The sequence below is a fragment of the Bos javanicus genome, chromosome 25 (genome assembly GCF_032452875.1).
Source record: "Bos javanicus breed banteng chromosome 25, ARS-OSU_banteng_1.0, whole genome shotgun sequence".
Taxonomy (NCBI): Eukaryota; Metazoa; Chordata; class Mammalia; order Artiodactyla; family Bovidae; genus Bos; species Bos javanicus.
The window spans coordinates 25,603,759-25,621,937 of NC_083892.1; the positions used below are offsets into that span (position 1 = coordinate 25,603,759).

The following is an 18,179-nucleotide window of genomic DNA, read 5'->3' on the forward strand; positions in this document are numbered from 1 at the left end:
CTTGATCTGTCTAAAAATAATTTCTCAAAGAAACATTTGGAGCCAGAGGCTTGGATATTTCCTGTGATAAGAATCTAACTCAGCACCAAAATTATATGTAATAGTTGCTACCACAAGGGCCAACAAACCACTAATTTTCAAGAACAAATCATGTGGCCTAAACGTCTGCCTTAAATATTTCCTGAAATGTTTCTACGAGAACTTCAGGGCTGGGCCCACTCAGACCAAAGCACCCACCCTGGTGGTTCAACTCCCAGCGCCAGTCCACTCTCATATTCTGTGATGCTGGGACTGAGACCGTGCACAACACACTTCATTTCTGCTTGTTGGACTCTATCAAACACTGGAGGAAAACTGAACAGCAAAGGGACCCCACTCTTCCCGTGGGCTTGCTGTGCTGGCAGTGTAACCCCAACAATGGTTCCCCAGGCAGTAACAGCAGTAATAACAGGTTCCAGCTTCCAGCTTCCACACTCCCCAAGCCAGCCCCATCACACCCTCTCTCTGAGGTGCCAATAGGATCCAGGTCACAACCTCTCCTCAAAGGAATAAGTCCCAGCTCCCTGGGGCCCCTCTTCTGAGCTGTGGCAACGGGGGGATTCCCTCCCCTCAGAGATCTGACCTCTAGCTGCATGGAGGCCGTCTCTCTGATAGTCAATGTCCCCGACACCTTTCTGTTGTACCCCTAGCCCTAGGGATGAAACTACTTCCTGTAGTTATCATCTGTGTTGTCTCAGTATTCCCTTTTTGCTTTCTACTCCTCTAAAATTTGTTCGAGCAATTTCCTACATTGAATTCTTGAAATAAGTAAGTGTAATTTCTGCTTTCCTGACAAGACTCTAACTTATCAATCTTATACCTCATCTTATACCAGGAATACCAGGACAACAAGAAAATCAAAGCCAAAAGGTATCCAATACCAAGACCAAGTACAGTCCATTCAGTCTAAGAGTTACAACCCCTGTACTGAGACTGTAGATACGGTCTAAAGACTACTTAAAAATCCTTCTGAAATGTCACATTTCAGAGCTCTGTGGGCACAGGAGCTCATTTCTTCATCAGAGACAGAGATACTGTCCCCCCTCAATCCCTCAAAGAGTCCCTCATTATTTGCAAATAACTTAACAAGCTAGACAAGATAAGTAATTAAGCATGATGGCCCAGAGGAGAATGTTGGCAGAGAAAAATCACTAATAAAATAGGCAACATCTGTGGGAAAAGTTGCAAAAAGAATCAAAATCCCACTTCAGTAGACTTTAGAAAAAGGCTAAGTTCAAACACTTGCGCCTGGAGCTTATATTTGTCATCTGCCTACCCAACACTCTTCTTCCCCAGTAAGAGAACACGAGGCCCTGATGCCAAATGAAAGACTACAGTTCCCAGTCTTCCTCTGCAGACAGGAGTGGTCAAGGAAATTTTAAAAGAAGTTATTTGGTGGGGCCTCTGGGAAAGCTGCTTTTGTCCAACCTCTCCCCTTTACTCCTGCTGGCTGAATCACGGGTGTGATGTCTACAGATTCAGCACCCATCTTTGACCATACAGTGACTGTGGAGATGGAAGTCATGCCTAAAGCTGGCAGAACAAACACGTACAGGGCTCTAAAACAGCTGACATACAAAAAATGAGGAGACACTGAACACCCGTCAGGGAAAGACAATCAGCAAACTGTCACAGATGACACAGATGCTGGAATTATCGAAGATTTTTAAAGCAAGCTATTATAAGCGTCATTCTTGAGGGTTTTCAGCTGGAGGGTGTTTTAGACTGAACTGTGTCCACTCAAAATTCGTATGTTGAAGCCCCCAACTCTCAGTATGACTGTATTTGGCGATAAGGCCTGTGAAAGGTAATAAAAGTTAAGTGAGATCATAAGGGTGGGGTGGGCCTTAATTACATGAAAAGAAAGAGACATGAGGGAGTGGAGTGTGCTCACGCTCCCTCCTCCCCATGCAAGCACAGAAGAGAGGCCATGTGAGGACATGAAGGGAAGGCAGCGTCTGCAAGCCGGGAAGACAGCCCTCATCAGAAACCAAATCCGCCAGCCCCCTCATCTATGACCTCCATCCTCTACATGTAAGAGAAAATTAATTTCTATTGTTTAAGGCACCCCGGTCAGTGGTATTTCATTATGGCAACCCAAGCTGGCTAATCGAGAAGGTAAAAGATAATCAGAAAGAAACCTGGGAGCTTCCCTGGTGGTCCAGTGGCTAAGAACCTGCCTGCCCAGGGCACCGCAACTACTGAGCCCACAGGCCACAGCTAATGAAGCCCGAATGCTCTAGAGCCCGTGCTCTGGAACAAGAAGCCACAGCAAGGAGCAGCTCATGCACCACAGCTACAGAGTAGCCCCTGCTTGCCACAACTAGAGAAAAGCCCTCGCGGCAATAAAGACCCAACACAGCCAGAACTAAATAAATAAAATTATTATTTTTTAAAGGTTTTTCTAAAAAAAAAATCTGCCTGCAAATGCAGAGGACACGGGTTCAATCCCCGGTCCAAGAAGATCCCACACGCCATGGGGCAGCTAAGCCTATGCACCACGACTTCTGAGCCCACGAGCCACCATTACTGGACTCTGCGTGCTCTGGTGCCTTTGCTCTGCAACAGGAGAAGCCACTGCAACGAGAAGGCTGCACACTGCAAAGAAGAGCAGCGCCCAATCACCACCACTAGAGAAAGCAACGAAGACCCAGCACAGCCCCCCAAAATTAATCAGTTAATTACTTAATTTTAAAACAGAAACATGGAACTTCAGAATGAAGGGAAAGCATGAGAACTGGCAGATCTCTGGGTAAATATAACAACTGTTTCTCTGTTGATTCTCTTAAGATCTTTAAAATATGAATCTGGATGAAAGCAAAAAACAGAACACTGATGGGATTTTCATTGCTCACAGATGGAAAATATAGGGCAACCTCAATACAAGGAGAGAGAGCAAAAAAGTAGTGAGGCTTCTATATTACACTTGACGTGGTAATATGTTAACTCGAAAAGTTAAATATATATTCATTTTAATATACAGAGCAACGACTTTAAAAACTCATAAATACAGTCACTCAGTAGATACAGTGAAAGGGAAAACTAAATTTGTGTGAAATTAACAGTTGTCGTTTAGCTGCTCAGTCATGTCTGACTTTTTGCAACCCCATGAACTGTAATCCATCAAGCTCCTCTGTCCATGGGATTTCCCAGGCAAAAATACTGGAATGGGTTGCCATTTCCTTCTCTAGAACTAACAAAAGAGTCTCAAAAGAAACGAAGCAAAAACTGATAGAACTGAGAGCAGACATACACAAATCCACAATTTTACTTGGGAGAATTCACCCCTCTCTCAGTAACTGATAGAACAAACTAGATAAAAAGATAACATGTAGAACACAATCAATCAATCTGATCTGACATATCTAGAACACTCCACCCAACAATAGCAGAACATACACTCTTTCAAGCACAATGAATAAGCCCCAAGAAGAGCAGGTCATAAAACAAATCCTGACAAATTGAAAAGAACTGAAATCACACAAAATATGTTTGCAGATAATAATAAACTAGAAAACAGCAGCAAGACGACACAGGGAAAATCCACAAATATTTAGAAATTGAACACCAAAGAGGAATTCTCAAGAGGAATTACAAAATAAACTGAATGAAAAGGAAACTAAAACATATTAGAATTTGATAGATAAAGCTAAAGCAGTGCTCAGAGGGAAACTAAGAGCATTAAATGCTTAAATATACAATGGAAATGAACCTACAGATCGGTGTGGCTCAAACCACAAATGTGATTTCAGAAGCACCCCAACTTCTTCTGAGAGTTAAATAAAATGTTATGTTAAGGCAACTACCTAACAGCTGCTTAGTAAATGTATGATGAATGAAAGAGAACAAATGAATCAATATGCAGGCAATAAACAAACAAACCTACAAGTCAGATAACTACAAAGCACCGAAGCACAATCCTGGATAGCTTTTTCAACTCAGTGAAATAACTAAGATCCTATTCACTTGCTCTCTGGGGCAGTCAACAGCATGAATTTCATGTATGAAGAGCCAGAAAGCTACTGGAGCCCTGACATAAACCTAGTTAATACCTTTTACTAGCAAAATGCTGTGTGTCACAATGGCACTTCCTCTTTACTAAGCAGAAAAACCCGCTCACAAGAAAAGGGCAGCAAGTTTTCTCACGCCTACCCACATTTGTTTACAGTCCAATCTAATGTCACCTGGAATCCCTAGCAGGTCTGTGGTCAGCACTTGCCAGTACTCTCATGACAAAGGGGTTCACAGGACATGACTCAGTAACTTTAGGTTGCTTAACACACTTCAAGTTTCCTCATCCTCCTGTAAAAAGAAGTTCTACCCAGGTGTCTCCCTACACATTGACAAGCACAGAGAGAAGGAAGTTAGAGAAAGAGACAAAGGATGAGAATACTTATTTACTGAACATCTACTATCAGCCAAGGTACTTTACACACACTGGTTCATTTAATTTGCTCAAGAACTTGTAAAGTAGGCACAACCATTCCCAAAGTACAAAGGGGAAAAGGAGACTGAAATTCAGGTCTTCCGACACCACTGATTCAAAATGGCAAACCTGGACAGTGAACCCCACTGGCAATCAGTTCAGCTGGGTGCGTAACAGAACATTTATCTGTTAACAATGCGACTCAAGTTCTCCAAGCCCCCACCAGCCCTGAACAAGAAATTCTTGAGCATCCTCATTGAGCAAGGAACATGCGGAGCTCCAATTTCCAAACTCCTAGGACCAAAAATAAATCTATGTACATTTATACTTCTAAATTTGTAGCCTACAAAGCCTACCACTTTGTTGTGAGGAATGATGCAAAACCTATAAACCACAAGAGACAGGAACTGAATGCTGTCTCTGTGACTTAACCACACCTACGTCTCCCATTTAAGACACCAAGAAAACATCTGACTACTTCCTGCAAGACCAGTTGCTTCTGAAATTCTGGTTCAAGTCACAAAAGCCCCCTGACTTCTTTCAGATATATTTTATCAGTTGAAAAACATTTGACTGCATTGACAAGCTCTTCACTAAAAATCAATGAGGTAATTATCTGTAGCCAGTGCTCTTTATCAGCTGCTTCAATATATTGGGATCTCTAAGATAACCCAGAGCTGTGGTTGCCAAACTTTGAAAACTTTAAGATTTTTTGAGTATGTACTTCTATAAATATGCTCCCTAAGAGGTGACAGGAAACACAGAGTTCAGCTATTTTCTCTGAGCACGCAGCAGACTGCCTTGAACACCATTCTTTGCAGTCTACTATCTTTGACCACTAGGGGGTGTCAGACTGACAAGCTTCCCCCAGATGATGGTCATCGCTAACGGCATAAACCAGACGAGCTTTTGAACGTTTGGGTTGTTTTTTAAAAGTATGAAAGTGTTATATGTGTATTTTTTTTTAAGTCATGAAAAATCAGAAAGCCTTATTTAGGATAATAATCCAATGATCAATGAGAAAAATCCCTAGTGTTTAAAGCGGTCAGCCAGGACCGCTGACAACTGTGAAGACAGATGCCTGGGCAGGCAGGCCGGTCAACATCTGCAAGTGGGCTGAGGAGTCTCTGTTGTCCAGGGGTCCTGTCATTTAACTCCACAGTCACCACCTCAAACGACAGCAACGTCTTCGATGACTTATTATTACTGTGTGGTCACTACTGTGACCATCCACTGAGTGCCTCACATGTGATCGACACTATGCCTGTTATTTTATATGCACGATTTCCTGAATCCCAGCCATTCTGCGAGAGGTATTAGTATGCTCGTTTTGCAAGAGGAAATGTGATTACCATATGACTTGACCAAAAGTAACACTGCTACCATGAAGCAGAAAAGGAATTTAAACTGCACCACTGCTCCTTCTATTGGTGCAATAATCAGCGCAAGTATCTCTCCGTGGAACAATACCGTATTCTCCTCACCTAAAGCACATCTGTACTGTGCTTTTAAAAGCATTTTCGTGCTGATCATTTCCTCAGCTTATTCTTCCAAAAAGTCTGAGCGATGTGAAAGAGCATCTAACCACTTAAATATAGCAAAATCAGGCACAGTCCCAGAAGCAAAGGATGCGACTGCTCAGCATACAAGAAAGAGAATCTGGTGGAAGCGCCTTTTCTTTGAAGAATCTCATTCAACAACACAATTACTCACAGTTGGCAAGTTCACCAAAAACAGGATCTACTGTTGTGTAAGAAGGTTTCTGATACACAAATATACTACCCAGAACCACATGTGACCTGACACCATAACAAGCTGGAAGCTATTTTGCAATCATAAAAATAGTTTGGGAAATGAAAGTGCAAAAGCTTAAACTTGGAATGCAAATACCGTTTAGAATTTTAAAAACTCTTCAAGCCTCAGCGATGGAAAGAGTTTTAAGAGGTTCAGTCCAACTCTCCCCAGATGGGAGTTCTCCTCACCACCTCCATTTGGCCCTCTCTGCTGCTGCTGCTAAGTCGCTTCAGTCGTGTCCGACTCTGTGCGACCCCAGAGACAGCAGCCCACCAGGCTTCCCCGTCCCTGGGATTCTCCAGGCAAGAACACTGGAGTGGGTTGCCATTTCCTTCTCCAATGCATGAAAGTGAAAAGTGAAAGTGAAGTTGCTCAGTCGTTCCCGACTCTTAGCGACCCCATGGACTGCAGCCTACCAGGCTCCTCCGTCCATGGATTTTCCAGGCAAGAGTACTGGAGTGGGGTGCCATTGCCTTCTCCTTGGCCCTCTCTAGGAGAGACGTATTCACTGTCTCCACCATCCACCACTGATAATATTTACTGAGCATTTGTAGTGTGCTGAACACTCTAGATATATTAGCTTCAAATAGTTACATATATAAGGACCACAGTGTACAGGAAACATACTTTCTGCCTGCAAACAAGAAAAATGGTCTTGAGAAACGTGGGGAAAAAACATTTCCCCATTTTCTGTTTCTAAACTATAACAAGAAGTACAAAACTAATTATCTCTGGATAGTGGGATTATAGAAAACTTATCTTTATTTTTCTATCTTTGCTAGTTTTTAAAATAAATACTTTTTTCCCTGATAAGTATTCATTATTTAGGAAATTTTCAAGCACATACAAAAGAAGTGAGGATACAATGAACTCCAAGTTCCTACCAACTAAGTTCAACATCACTTGTCAACAAATGGTCAACCCACTTCCCTCACTAGCCCCAGGGAATTATTTTAAAGCAAATCTCAGACGTCATATCATTTCATCCAATAAATACTTCAACTTATATCTCTAAAGTAGGGGTCATGGGGGAGAAGGGGCCACAAAAGCATTATCATACCTAAAAATTTAATACATGTTACTTTTTTAATCAGAAAAATGTTTTTAAAAATGAGGTATCTAAGGGGAGAGAAGAAGAGAATGCTCAATGGCATTACTACCTGAACAGCATAAGTGACTCGGTTTCACTAAAGCGGTCTGACTGCGTGGCGGACTCTAGGCCACAAGAGAAACTGACCAAAATGTCTATTTCTAGTTATTGATGTTTCTGTGGTTTACCTGTTGAGAACTGCTTCCTTGTCTCCCAGACGGCTTTTAATTTTACTTGTCAGATAGTCCAAAAAGAGCGTCCAGATATCCAAACAAGAGAAGTAACCTTCATGAGTAGGCTATGGTGCAAAAGAAATCCAGACAATGAAATTACTTAATGCAACTACTCCTTAGAAACACACCCACCAGTGTTTACTTCCACCAGAACGCTACAACTATAAGCCTAGGTTCCCTGGACTTCTTAGTAATAACCACAGTTGGTGTCTTTTATTTGGTATTCACGATTGGGCCCTGTTGAATTAACAAGACAAGGTTACCACGGAACATATTATTAAGGAGATATTATGCAGAACAAACCAATTTACAAAATAAGCCGAGAGAACACCTATGTTGAACTCTGAGACTGTGATGTGGAGAGTTCTCACTGATCCTCCGATTCAAATCTGCTTCAGAGAAAAAGAAATTGAGATCCAGAGATATGTTCAATGTCAGGGATAGGAGCAGGTCTCTTTACTCCCCCAGCCAATGCTCTTTCCACTATGTACTATTATAAAACAAAAACTAAGTTTCAGAGGCTTCTAAATGACAAGTTTACACATGTGAACATTAGGAAAGAAACACTTGCAGTCTTCCTACATGACAGACTAAGTGAGCGCGTTAAGTCTGACCCACAGGCTCCGGCTCATGTGCAAAGTAGATGTGTCAAACAGGCTAACAGCAACCTCTCGCCTGAGTTTTGATAAGGACAAAGTGAGAAGACAGCAAGTCTTTATAGGGTCCTAGAAACTGGACCACTGCACTTTCTCAGGAGTTTTGCTAAATCCAGGCACTCTCTTCTCCAGTATCCAGTCCTCCTCATACACATTCAGTTTCATGTGTGGCACCCCCGCCCCACAATCCCTTATGTATCCCTTCGAATTCTTGCTACCTACAAGAACTCCTTGGATTTACTTGTGATTACTTCATTCAACTACATCATTGGTAGCAGGATTAGATATGGCAAGAAATAATAACACGATCTTCTTAGATCAGCTTCCTTCCATTTCTGATCCAAGAAAATCCAGAAGTTTACCTGGGCAGGTATGAAATTTGTCCAAGAGGTAACTTACAATGATGGTGGTGGTGTACAGTGAGAGTTCTATACCCAGGCTGAGTCTAATAAGACAGAAAAGCTATAAACTTAAAAAATGTGGCAGGGACTTCCCTGATGGTCAGTGGTTAAGAATCCGCCTTCTAATGCAGGGGAATTGGATTTGATCCTTGGTCAGGGAACTAAGATCCCAGATACTGTGAGGCAACTAAGCCTGGGGGCTCTGGAGCCGGTGCTACACAACTAGAGAAGCCTAAGTGCCACAACGGAGAGCCCGTGCGCCACAGCTAAGACGTAACACAGTCAAATATGTAACCTTTTATTTTTTAAAGTGGCAGACGCCACTCATAATCCACAGGGCAGCCCTGGAACTAGACTGCTAACAGCTCAATCAGGACCACTGGCAGGGCCATCCTCAGAGCACAAAATGAATTAGAAAAATAAGCAGGAAAAAAAAACACAATAAGCCATGTGGAAATAATATGGGTAGCCTGTGGACAGGCACTGACTGGCAGCCAGGAGATGTAGCCTTGTCTTGGCTGTAGTGTGCTGTGCTTCCTGTCAGGAGCTTACCCAGTCACCCTTCCTTGACTTGAAAAGCAATACCTATCAGCTCCCTCACCAAAAAACATAACTGATGCATGTGGCTTTTGAGAAAAGCGAAGAGCTAATGGCTATGTCAAAGTGCTTCACGATTACACACGTCTTTCTCATGCCTTTGAATTGAGGGTTTACTATGTGGCTTGAGGCTGGAAGAAAGTTGGGCAGATACACCCTCTTCAGGACCTGAAACACCATGGTTCACATCCATATCTACAGGCCCCACTGTGAGGCCTCCTGTGCTGCCCACAATCTGGCCTTTGACGACTGCTCTGGGCACAGAAGGCTAAGGTCATAAAGATGGATGGGCTGACCGCACTTTTGGTGTCAACTCTGCAGAGCCCTCACAGACTCCTTTCTAAAATGTACCCATACTCAGATTTACTCATCAGATTCCAGAGCCAGTTAGTCACTAAAGACTAACTGGCAAGCGCCTTTAGAAACTAATGATACCACTTCTCCTTTCTCCAGGGGATTTGTTTCCATTTGCATTTGGTCTATTTGACCTTCACAATAGTCCTGGAAAACGGAGAGATATTTTTCTTCTTTCCATTTTACAGACTAAAGAAACCAAGGCTCAGAAGTAAAGTCACCTGCTAAGGTAACAAGATAAGGAACAAAAAGAGAACTAGAGGACTTCCCTGTGGTTCGATGTTTGAGAATCCACCAGCCAATACAGGGGACACAGGTTCAATCCCTGGTCCAGGAAGATTCCACATGCCACGGGGCAAGTAAGCCCATGAGCCACAACTACTAGGCCTACATGCTCTAGAGCCTGTGCTGTGCAATGAGAAGCCCTTGGCCGCCGCTAGAGAGTAGCCCTCACTCACTACAAGTGAAGAAAGCCCTCATGTGGCAAGGAAGACCCAGCTCATTCAAAAATGAAAAAAAAAAAAAAAAGATGCCCCCCTGCAGTCTAAATCCTTAGAAATTTAAAAGACATGTCCAAGGACAGAGGCCTATTAGAAATAACCAGAGCTCAAACACTCAAAGAAGTAGTCATTAGACATGCATACTTAAAACATTTTTTTAAGCTTCCTTCTATAACATGTATCTTTAAAAGATCCCATTTTACATAGAGAGCAAAGCTATACGACATTCCATTCTGTTTTCCCAAATAAACCCCTTCTTTCTGCCCCCAGCACTGGTTCCTTCTCTCTCACATCTACTGCACTTACTCTACAGTATCAATCAAAGCCTTCCTTCTCTCCTGATTCTCTTTCCAGTTTCTCCCATTTCTGATATTTCTCTCCTACATCCTCACCCTCCTGTATCGCATCACCTCTCTGTCCCATCTTAGCCCTGGTGAGCTCAGCTGGCTTCCTCCTAGCTCTGCGCTCATTGGCCCCTCTATCAGACATCTCATCAATTCTTTAACCTCCTCCTCCTCCACCCATGCCCTTCCAAATCCCCTATTACATTCACACACCCCTCCCGGCCTCCACCCTTGCCTCTCCTCTAGCCTCATGAAGTTACAACATGTTTCAAACTACCAAAATGACTAGTTATAAAATCAGATGCCCTCCCTGACCTAGCAGTTCCATCCCTAGTACACACCAACAGAAGGAGTTATGCATGTCACCAAAGGCAGGCACAAAAACGTCTGCTGCATGATTCATGACCACCAGAAACCGGAAGTAGCCCAAATCAACAGTGACACGGCTTCTAATGACTTCCTATAAAACAGTGAGAAAAACTCCTGCCACACACAACACAGATGAAAAACATAATGCTGAATGAAGAAAGTCAAACAAATCTACATTGTATGCTTCCATTTAGAGGCGTTCTAAAACAGGCACAACTAATCTGAGCTGCTAAAGTCAGCACTGGGGAGGATCTGGGAAGGACATGAGGGCGATTCTGGTAACATTCTATTTCTTGACTTGGGTGGTGGTTACCTGGGAAATCTTTGTTCATTTTGGGAAACCTCATGAAGCTGTACACGTATGATTTGCACACTTCTTTAGGTGTGTAACCCTTCAACAAAAAGCTCTGGAGGGGAGCAGGGAAGTCTGCACCTTGAGGTTTGCGGAACCTCAATTCCCCTGACCAGAGATTGAACCCAGGCCATGGCAGTGAAAGCCCAGAATCCTAACCACCAGGGAACTCCCCAAAAAGCTCATTTTAAAAAGGACACGCAACAAGGACCTACTGTATAGCACAGGGAACTCTGCTCAACGTTACATGGCAGCCTGGATGGGAGGGCAGCCTGGGGGGAGAATGGATACGTATTTATGGGTCACTGAGTCTCCATGCTGTCCACCTGAAACTATTACAACATTGTTTATCATCTATACCCCAAAACAAAATAAAGTTAAAACAAATAAAGACAATTATACAAAAGGGAAAAAAAAGACATGCAAATGAGCACAAGTGAAAGGGCATGACTGAAAGATCCAAAACAGCACTGCGATGACGGCTGCCCAAGTCCATGCGTCTACTGAACACCGCTGAATTGTACAATTACAACGGGTGAATTTCTTAACAAGTGAATTCTATCTCAATAAAGTTGCTAAAATATATACAGAAATAAAAAATACTGGGTGACCAGAATCTAAATTCTAATGAAGAGAAAGGACTTGGCTTAAGAGGAAATACAATAGGAGCTCAAAAAACAACTGCAGAATGGGGGGAACAACTGGATCCACCAAAACTGAACTCTTGAGAGCCGCACTACCTACCGTCTCCTTGTGGGAAGGCTTAGTGACAGCTACAGACTACAGCTGCAGGCCCTGTGGGTTCAAATTGTGGCTACACTGCTTACCAACTCTAAGACCCTCAGCAAATTATTCTTTGTGCCTCAGTTTGTTTATCTGTAAGATGGGGATGATAATAACACCTACCTCAGAGGGCTGTTATGAAGGATAAAGGGGTTCATCTTCATATAGTAAGCACTAGTAAATGTTCGCAAAATACAATAATGTCCTTTCTCCTCAATATAACAAAGTGGGCTTCTTGGGTGGGAAAGGGATGGATATGGGCCATTCCAGTGCTTTACCTGATGAAATGTGTACTTGAACAAAAGTGTCAAAAACTCCACCACAGGGAACTGGGAGTAGGACTCGATTCTCCTTAGGTGAACGCTCACAAAGAGCCGCAGAAAGTCAGTAAACTTCTCGATGTAGCTAGAGAAGACAAGAAGACAAAAGGCGACAGTGAGAAACGCAGTCACCTCCTTAGAGGAGAATTCAATTCAATCCAAATTTCTTCAGTACAAAACTATACAGATTTATAACATATTTTCAGTTAAAAATATAAAGGCCTGCAACAATTACCTACAGGTCAGGCAACCCTCCATTCCATTACCACCTGAAACACAGCAGAAAAGCAACTTTAATCCTCAGACACCATCTACTAAGGCATCTTATAAGCTAGCATCCTCACATTTGCTAACTCAGTGTGATGACCCAATTAAAGGGAAAGGAAATGGTACTGAAAAGGTCGACGGGCGGATCTGCTGTCATTTCAATGTGGCACGTCTGGAGGGCTGGTTTTCTTTGCTAAGAGGCCAAAATATTAAAACAAATGTGCTAAAAACCCCAAAACAAAGCAAGGCTATACAAAAGGCGTGGCATCCAGGTAAGATCTATTCAAGCTTGCAACCGAATGTTCGGGTTTTTCCCCACCCTCTAGCTCTAGTGCTAATTAAACATAGCACATCCCAATCCACTCTAAAAAATTTCAGAAGTAAGGGAGGAGGGCTGTTCGAGCTGGACAAGACTCAGGGACAATTTAGTGATGCTTCATATTACAGATGAGGCCCAGAGAGACAAAGTGACTGGCCCAAGGTCACTCAGCCAGCTCATGGAAGAATGGGACCACCATCCACTCCCAATCCAGTGCTCTTTTCTTTTCACATCACAGGGAGTTCCCAATTCATGTGTATTCAAAAATCATTTCACAGAGGAGTGTGGGTCACAGCTGTAAGGATAAGAGATGTCTGTTATTAAATACACAGCACGTCATCACTCTCACATTTCAGAAACTGTCATTATAAGCCCCTCAATACCAAAAGGTGATTAGAAAATGAGATGGGTGTACCTCCATAATTCACATTTCAGAGACTGATTAAAAAAAGGTAAACCTGGCCTTAGCCAAAAATTATGTTGACTAAAAGCAATTCTGAAAGTCCTAACTGCAAGAAGCTGGCTTTTTTGTTTAAAGCAAAGATATATTAGATAATAAAGGGGAAGAAGACTAGTCCTGAGAAGAGCAAAACTGGCCCATCAATAAACGTCCCAAATTGCTTCTGGGACCTAGCACCTGAGGGTGACCAATCTGTCTGTGTGGCCGCCACACACAGGCAAGTTTATCTGAAGCTTTAAAAAAAAAATTACTTTGTTTGATAAGGATCATGGGGCCAAACACTTAAAAAACAGTAAGGCACCAATCAACTGTTCTTAGAGATGGGAAAGTACAAAAGAACTTCTCTCTGAAGCCTTCAATCACTCAGACTCAAGAGCAGGAACTCTTCATTCCTTGCTCTGCTTATTACATTTTGACGTGGTTATTCAAAGCTGTCAACCATTTTACTGCTCTTCAGGAAGCTGTACTCAATTCCCTACCACCCATAAAAGAAGAAAGAAAAGTCGTAGGTCATGTAACACACAATCTCATTTTATTTTCATCTCCAACTCAATTTTTAAAAAGAATACAGGCAAGACTGTTTGGCAGCTGACACTCAGATTTTATTTCACCTCATTTTCTTTCCCTTGCCCACCTTCTGGTACAGGTGCCAATGAGCAGTAGAAAGTTAGGAAAAAAAGCAGGAGAACAGAGGCAAGAAACCTGGGGTTAAGTAGCTCCTAAACAACTGAGAAAGGACTTAGCTGTTTAGAATTAGGGGGAAGGGACCCAAGAGCCAGGAAGCAAGCACACAGTATTGTTCATGTCACCTTTCTGCTTCCAGGCACCTCTCAGCTTTCACAGGGCAAGAGGAAGCACAGGATTAAAATATAAAACCAAGAGCACAAAAGTTACATGTGACAAAATCAGTATACATCATCCATGATGACATTTTTATACCACCCAAATGTAAGCCGTAACAGACATTAGACTAAAAGTAAAAGTCAAAACAACTGATATCTATTTGATGGCTGGTGTAAGCTGCTAGGTTAACTGTTAAGTTTTTTCAACCATATGAAGATACAGCCTTACTTAACCAAAGCTACAAAGGATATAAACATATACAGTTGTGTGTTTGAAAGCTGATACCTTTGAATTCAGATAGAAAGCCATTATCAAATAATGCAAAATAAACCCACATATTACCATATCAGATTATGAGTTCCTTTGTGAATATACGAAGAAACTTTCACAGAAAGCTTGTTCATGATGAACCAAACCAAAATAATCTTACATACCAATTTTTTTCAACTTTAGAAAAACTTGTGAAACTTGCTAAATTTAAAAAGGACTAGAACTGTCTTGACTCTAGGCACTTGACTTTATATCCCACTGCTTACTCTAAGGAAAAGGAAATGGCTTAACTCTGCATAGCTTAACAACAAAAACAAACCACGGAAAATTAATTGAAATACTAACGACTTTTGCTCCCAGGCAATCTAGAAATATTTACTAATTCAATACAATTTATTTGCTTGAAACTTTCTGAATGGTCAACAAAATGTTCTTGATATATACGCTTCCAATCTTCCCTTGTTTTTACACAGCAGTAGCATCACATTAATGAACACTGTAACATTCATAAATGTTATCATCTCTAACGGAAATAAACAATGAGACTGTGCCTCAGCTCACTGTGGAGTCATCTGAGTTCTTAACAAAGACAGGTGAAGTGACTTTAGGCTGCTTTCAAGAGGACAGTAACCAAGAAACACAGATGTCTGCCCACAGGAACATCCCCCTCTCTTCTGAGGAAACCTTGCCAGCGGTGTAAACTTACAATTGTGACAACATCCCTATACAGTGCACGACGTTCATTTGGGAAAAGTCAAACAGTGAGAACCAACAAGCAACACCAAGCGAGGAAAGGCGAGTGTAACTCCTGTACCTCCACGGGCCTCCTCTCCTGTGCTTGGCTCTGCCGGAGCAGCGGTCCCCGCTCCTGCACCACCTCAGACCTGCAGGCAAAGAGTGAGGAAGAGGGCGGACGAGGGAGGAAGGGAGGACAGGAGATGGACGGGCAAAGAAGACAACCAACCTGTACAATGTACAATCGCTTTTCCTCCTCAACTTATTTCCCTTAACCACCCGAGCCCTTGTGGCTAAGCTCAGACTTACTGGTACATACCTACCTCTCCATTCCTCACCAGGAGCCCCAGATTCTGAAACCAAAGAGGATTACGGACACTATGCAGCACAACGTGATCAACAGTCAAGGCCCGTTCTTGGGGCACAGCCGAAGCCACACCTGTTGTCATTACCTCTCATCGAGTTCTTCTAGCCTGCTCTTCACTGTGTGGGCATTGTTATCCTTGGTGATTTTCTGAAGGAGGTAGAAAGTCTGCTGGAACATACGCAGTAAGTACTCCTCAAATTCCATAGGCACACAGTTCTTGGACATGAGTTCATTGATGCAGGACATGGCCAGGACCCCCAGCCGGCCTCGCTCTTGACCCAACACACAGTTCTGGCTGCTGCCGTTAACTGATGCCATCTTTCTGGCCCGGATGTCACAGCCAAAGCGCGCAAAGTGGAAGATGGTGGTAAGGAGGGACGGGGTGATGCTGGCAGACAGAGGAATCCAACTGAAGAGATGGGCCAGGCACTCCAAGGCCAGGGAACAGATATACTCACTCTCCGCATCAAGAATGGGGATTGGCTGATTCAACAGTTTGGCTGAGCTAGGACTCTGCAACAGGTTACTCAGTAAGTCACCTGAAATACAAAAGACTTTAAGATACACGCCATCAAATCTCTTACAAACCAACTTAAGAAAGAATTCTCCTTAAAAAACAAAAAAACAAAGCATTAGTACAAAGCAGAAGTTCTCAAAGTTTGGTCCGGGGACTCCTAAGAGTCCCCAGGAACTCCCTTTGGGGGTTCACAAATTCACAGTATTTTTAAAAGAATGCTATTTTCCCCTCTCATTTTTATTATCTCTCAAGTGTAAAACAGAGCTCTCCAGAGGCTACATTCCACTAGCAAGAAAAAGCAAAAGCTATCTATTATTAAGCTATATGTTAGAGATTTACAAACTATAAAATAACTCCACTCTAAGTAAAAATTTCTGATCGCTTTGGAAAGTTATTTTTTCATTAAGATATATTATTTGTTTATATGTACTGAGTTCAGTACAGTTACTTTTAAAAGAATTAATATGTAAATCGACTATATTCCAATAAAAAAAGAATGCAGGGGACATGGGTTCAAGCCCTGATCAGGAAACTAAAATACCCCATGCCTCGGGGCAACTCAGGCTACATAACCACAAACAAATAACCCAAGGGCCACAACTGCTGAGCCCGTGAACTCTAGAGCCCATGCTCCACAACCAGAGAAGCCCTTGTGCCACAACAAAAAACACTCATGCACGGCAACCAGAGACCCTACTCCCTCTCACCGCAACCAGAGAAAGCCTGTGACCCACAATGGAGAGCCGTCATAAAATCTCATAATGTTCTGAAATGTGCACAAATATAACAGTAGTACTATTACAACAATACACTATAAAACCAAGATGAATTTATATATAATGACACCTCCCAAAAAAGGATTAATAAATATTTCTAAATTTTCTCAGTTTTGATATCAATAGATAAAACTCATAAAGCTCTTTGAGGACCTCAATAATCCTTAAGAGTACAGAAGCTGAGGGTGGGTCAAACAGGCTGAGAGCAGTAAAAAGGTACAAACTTCCAGCTGTAAGATAAATAAGCCCTGGGGAGGGGATGTGATGTACAGTATGGTGACTATAGTTTACAATACTATATTCTATATTTGAATGCTGCTGAGAGTATAAAGTAAGTTTTCATCCCAAGAAAAGTATTTGTAACTATGTGTGGTAATGGGTGTTAATAGATTTACTGTTGATAGATCAGAATGTGGTGATCATTCTGCAAAATATATACAAATTATTACATTATGCACCTAAAACTAACACTAACAGTGTTACATGTCAGTTATATTAAACATCTCAATTTAAAAAGAGAGAGAGAGAATAAACAGGCCCGAGGACCAAAAATTTAAAACAACTGGGCTAGTCAAGGTGAGGTCTGTGGACCTGCATCAACATAACCTGGGAGCTTGATACCAAGATGCCAATGATGGTTATGATACCATCAGAGACACCAATGATCAGGCGCCACCCACTCCCACTGAGCCAGAACCTAGGAGGGTGAGGAAGCTGTGCTTGTACCAGCTCTCCAGGTGATTCTTATGCTTGCTTACTAGTTTTGAGGAGCACTGAACTAAACACCAAAGGAAATCACACAAAATGAAACTGGGGGTGGAGAGATGCCTATAAAACGATTTTAGAAAAGACAAAAAAAAAAGACATTCAGTAACTATAACAAGAAGTCTTCCTGAAATAAAGATGAGACTTTATAAAATAAAAAGGCTTATTCTACCCCAAGAAAAAAAGTAAGGAGTAAACAATACAAAAACTTTAGGAATAAAGAAGGAATGAAGGCAACAAAAGCGCATACACAAGGAAGAAAGCCCTGAATCCAGATTCACAGTAACATTCAAAGCCAAAAGCAGAGGCGCGCCGTCGCAAGTTCTGGGCCAAAGAGTGACTTAAGCCCAAAGGTCTCCTTTCAAACGTGCAAAAACTCAAATAATATATTGACAAATTCTTAGGGAGAATAATGAACAAAGAAACCACGTAAATAAAGAGAGAAACAAAAATGAAGAATTACGGAATGGAGAAGCTGTGGCAAAGGGAGTACTGGATTAAATCTAGAATCAAGACTCAACAAATGGAAGAATTATAGAAGGCTGTGCTAGCTAACTTTCTTGTCTTTCACAAGCATTAAGTCAAAACATATGGACTAAAAT

At 42.1% G+C, this 18,179-nt stretch overlaps 1 protein-coding gene across 2 annotated transcripts in view; it reads right to left on the minus strand.

Annotated features, from left to right (window-relative positions):
• XPO6 (exportin 6) overlaps positions 1 to 18,179 on the minus strand; it is a 106,589-nt gene that overhangs the window by 35,303 nt on the left and 53,107 nt on the right. For both annotated transcript variants that reach the window (XM_061401499.1, XM_061401498.1), the window contains exons 7-9: positions 15,605 to 16,058; positions 12,217 to 12,343; positions 7,538 to 7,647 (exon numbers count right to left, since the gene is read on the minus strand). In XM_061401499.1, the coding sequence (XP_061257483.1) occupies positions 7,538 to 7,647; positions 12,217 to 12,343; positions 15,605 to 16,058 (691 nt within the window). The remainder of the gene's footprint in view (positions 1 to 7,537; positions 7,648 to 12,216; positions 12,344 to 15,604; positions 16,059 to 18,179) is intronic.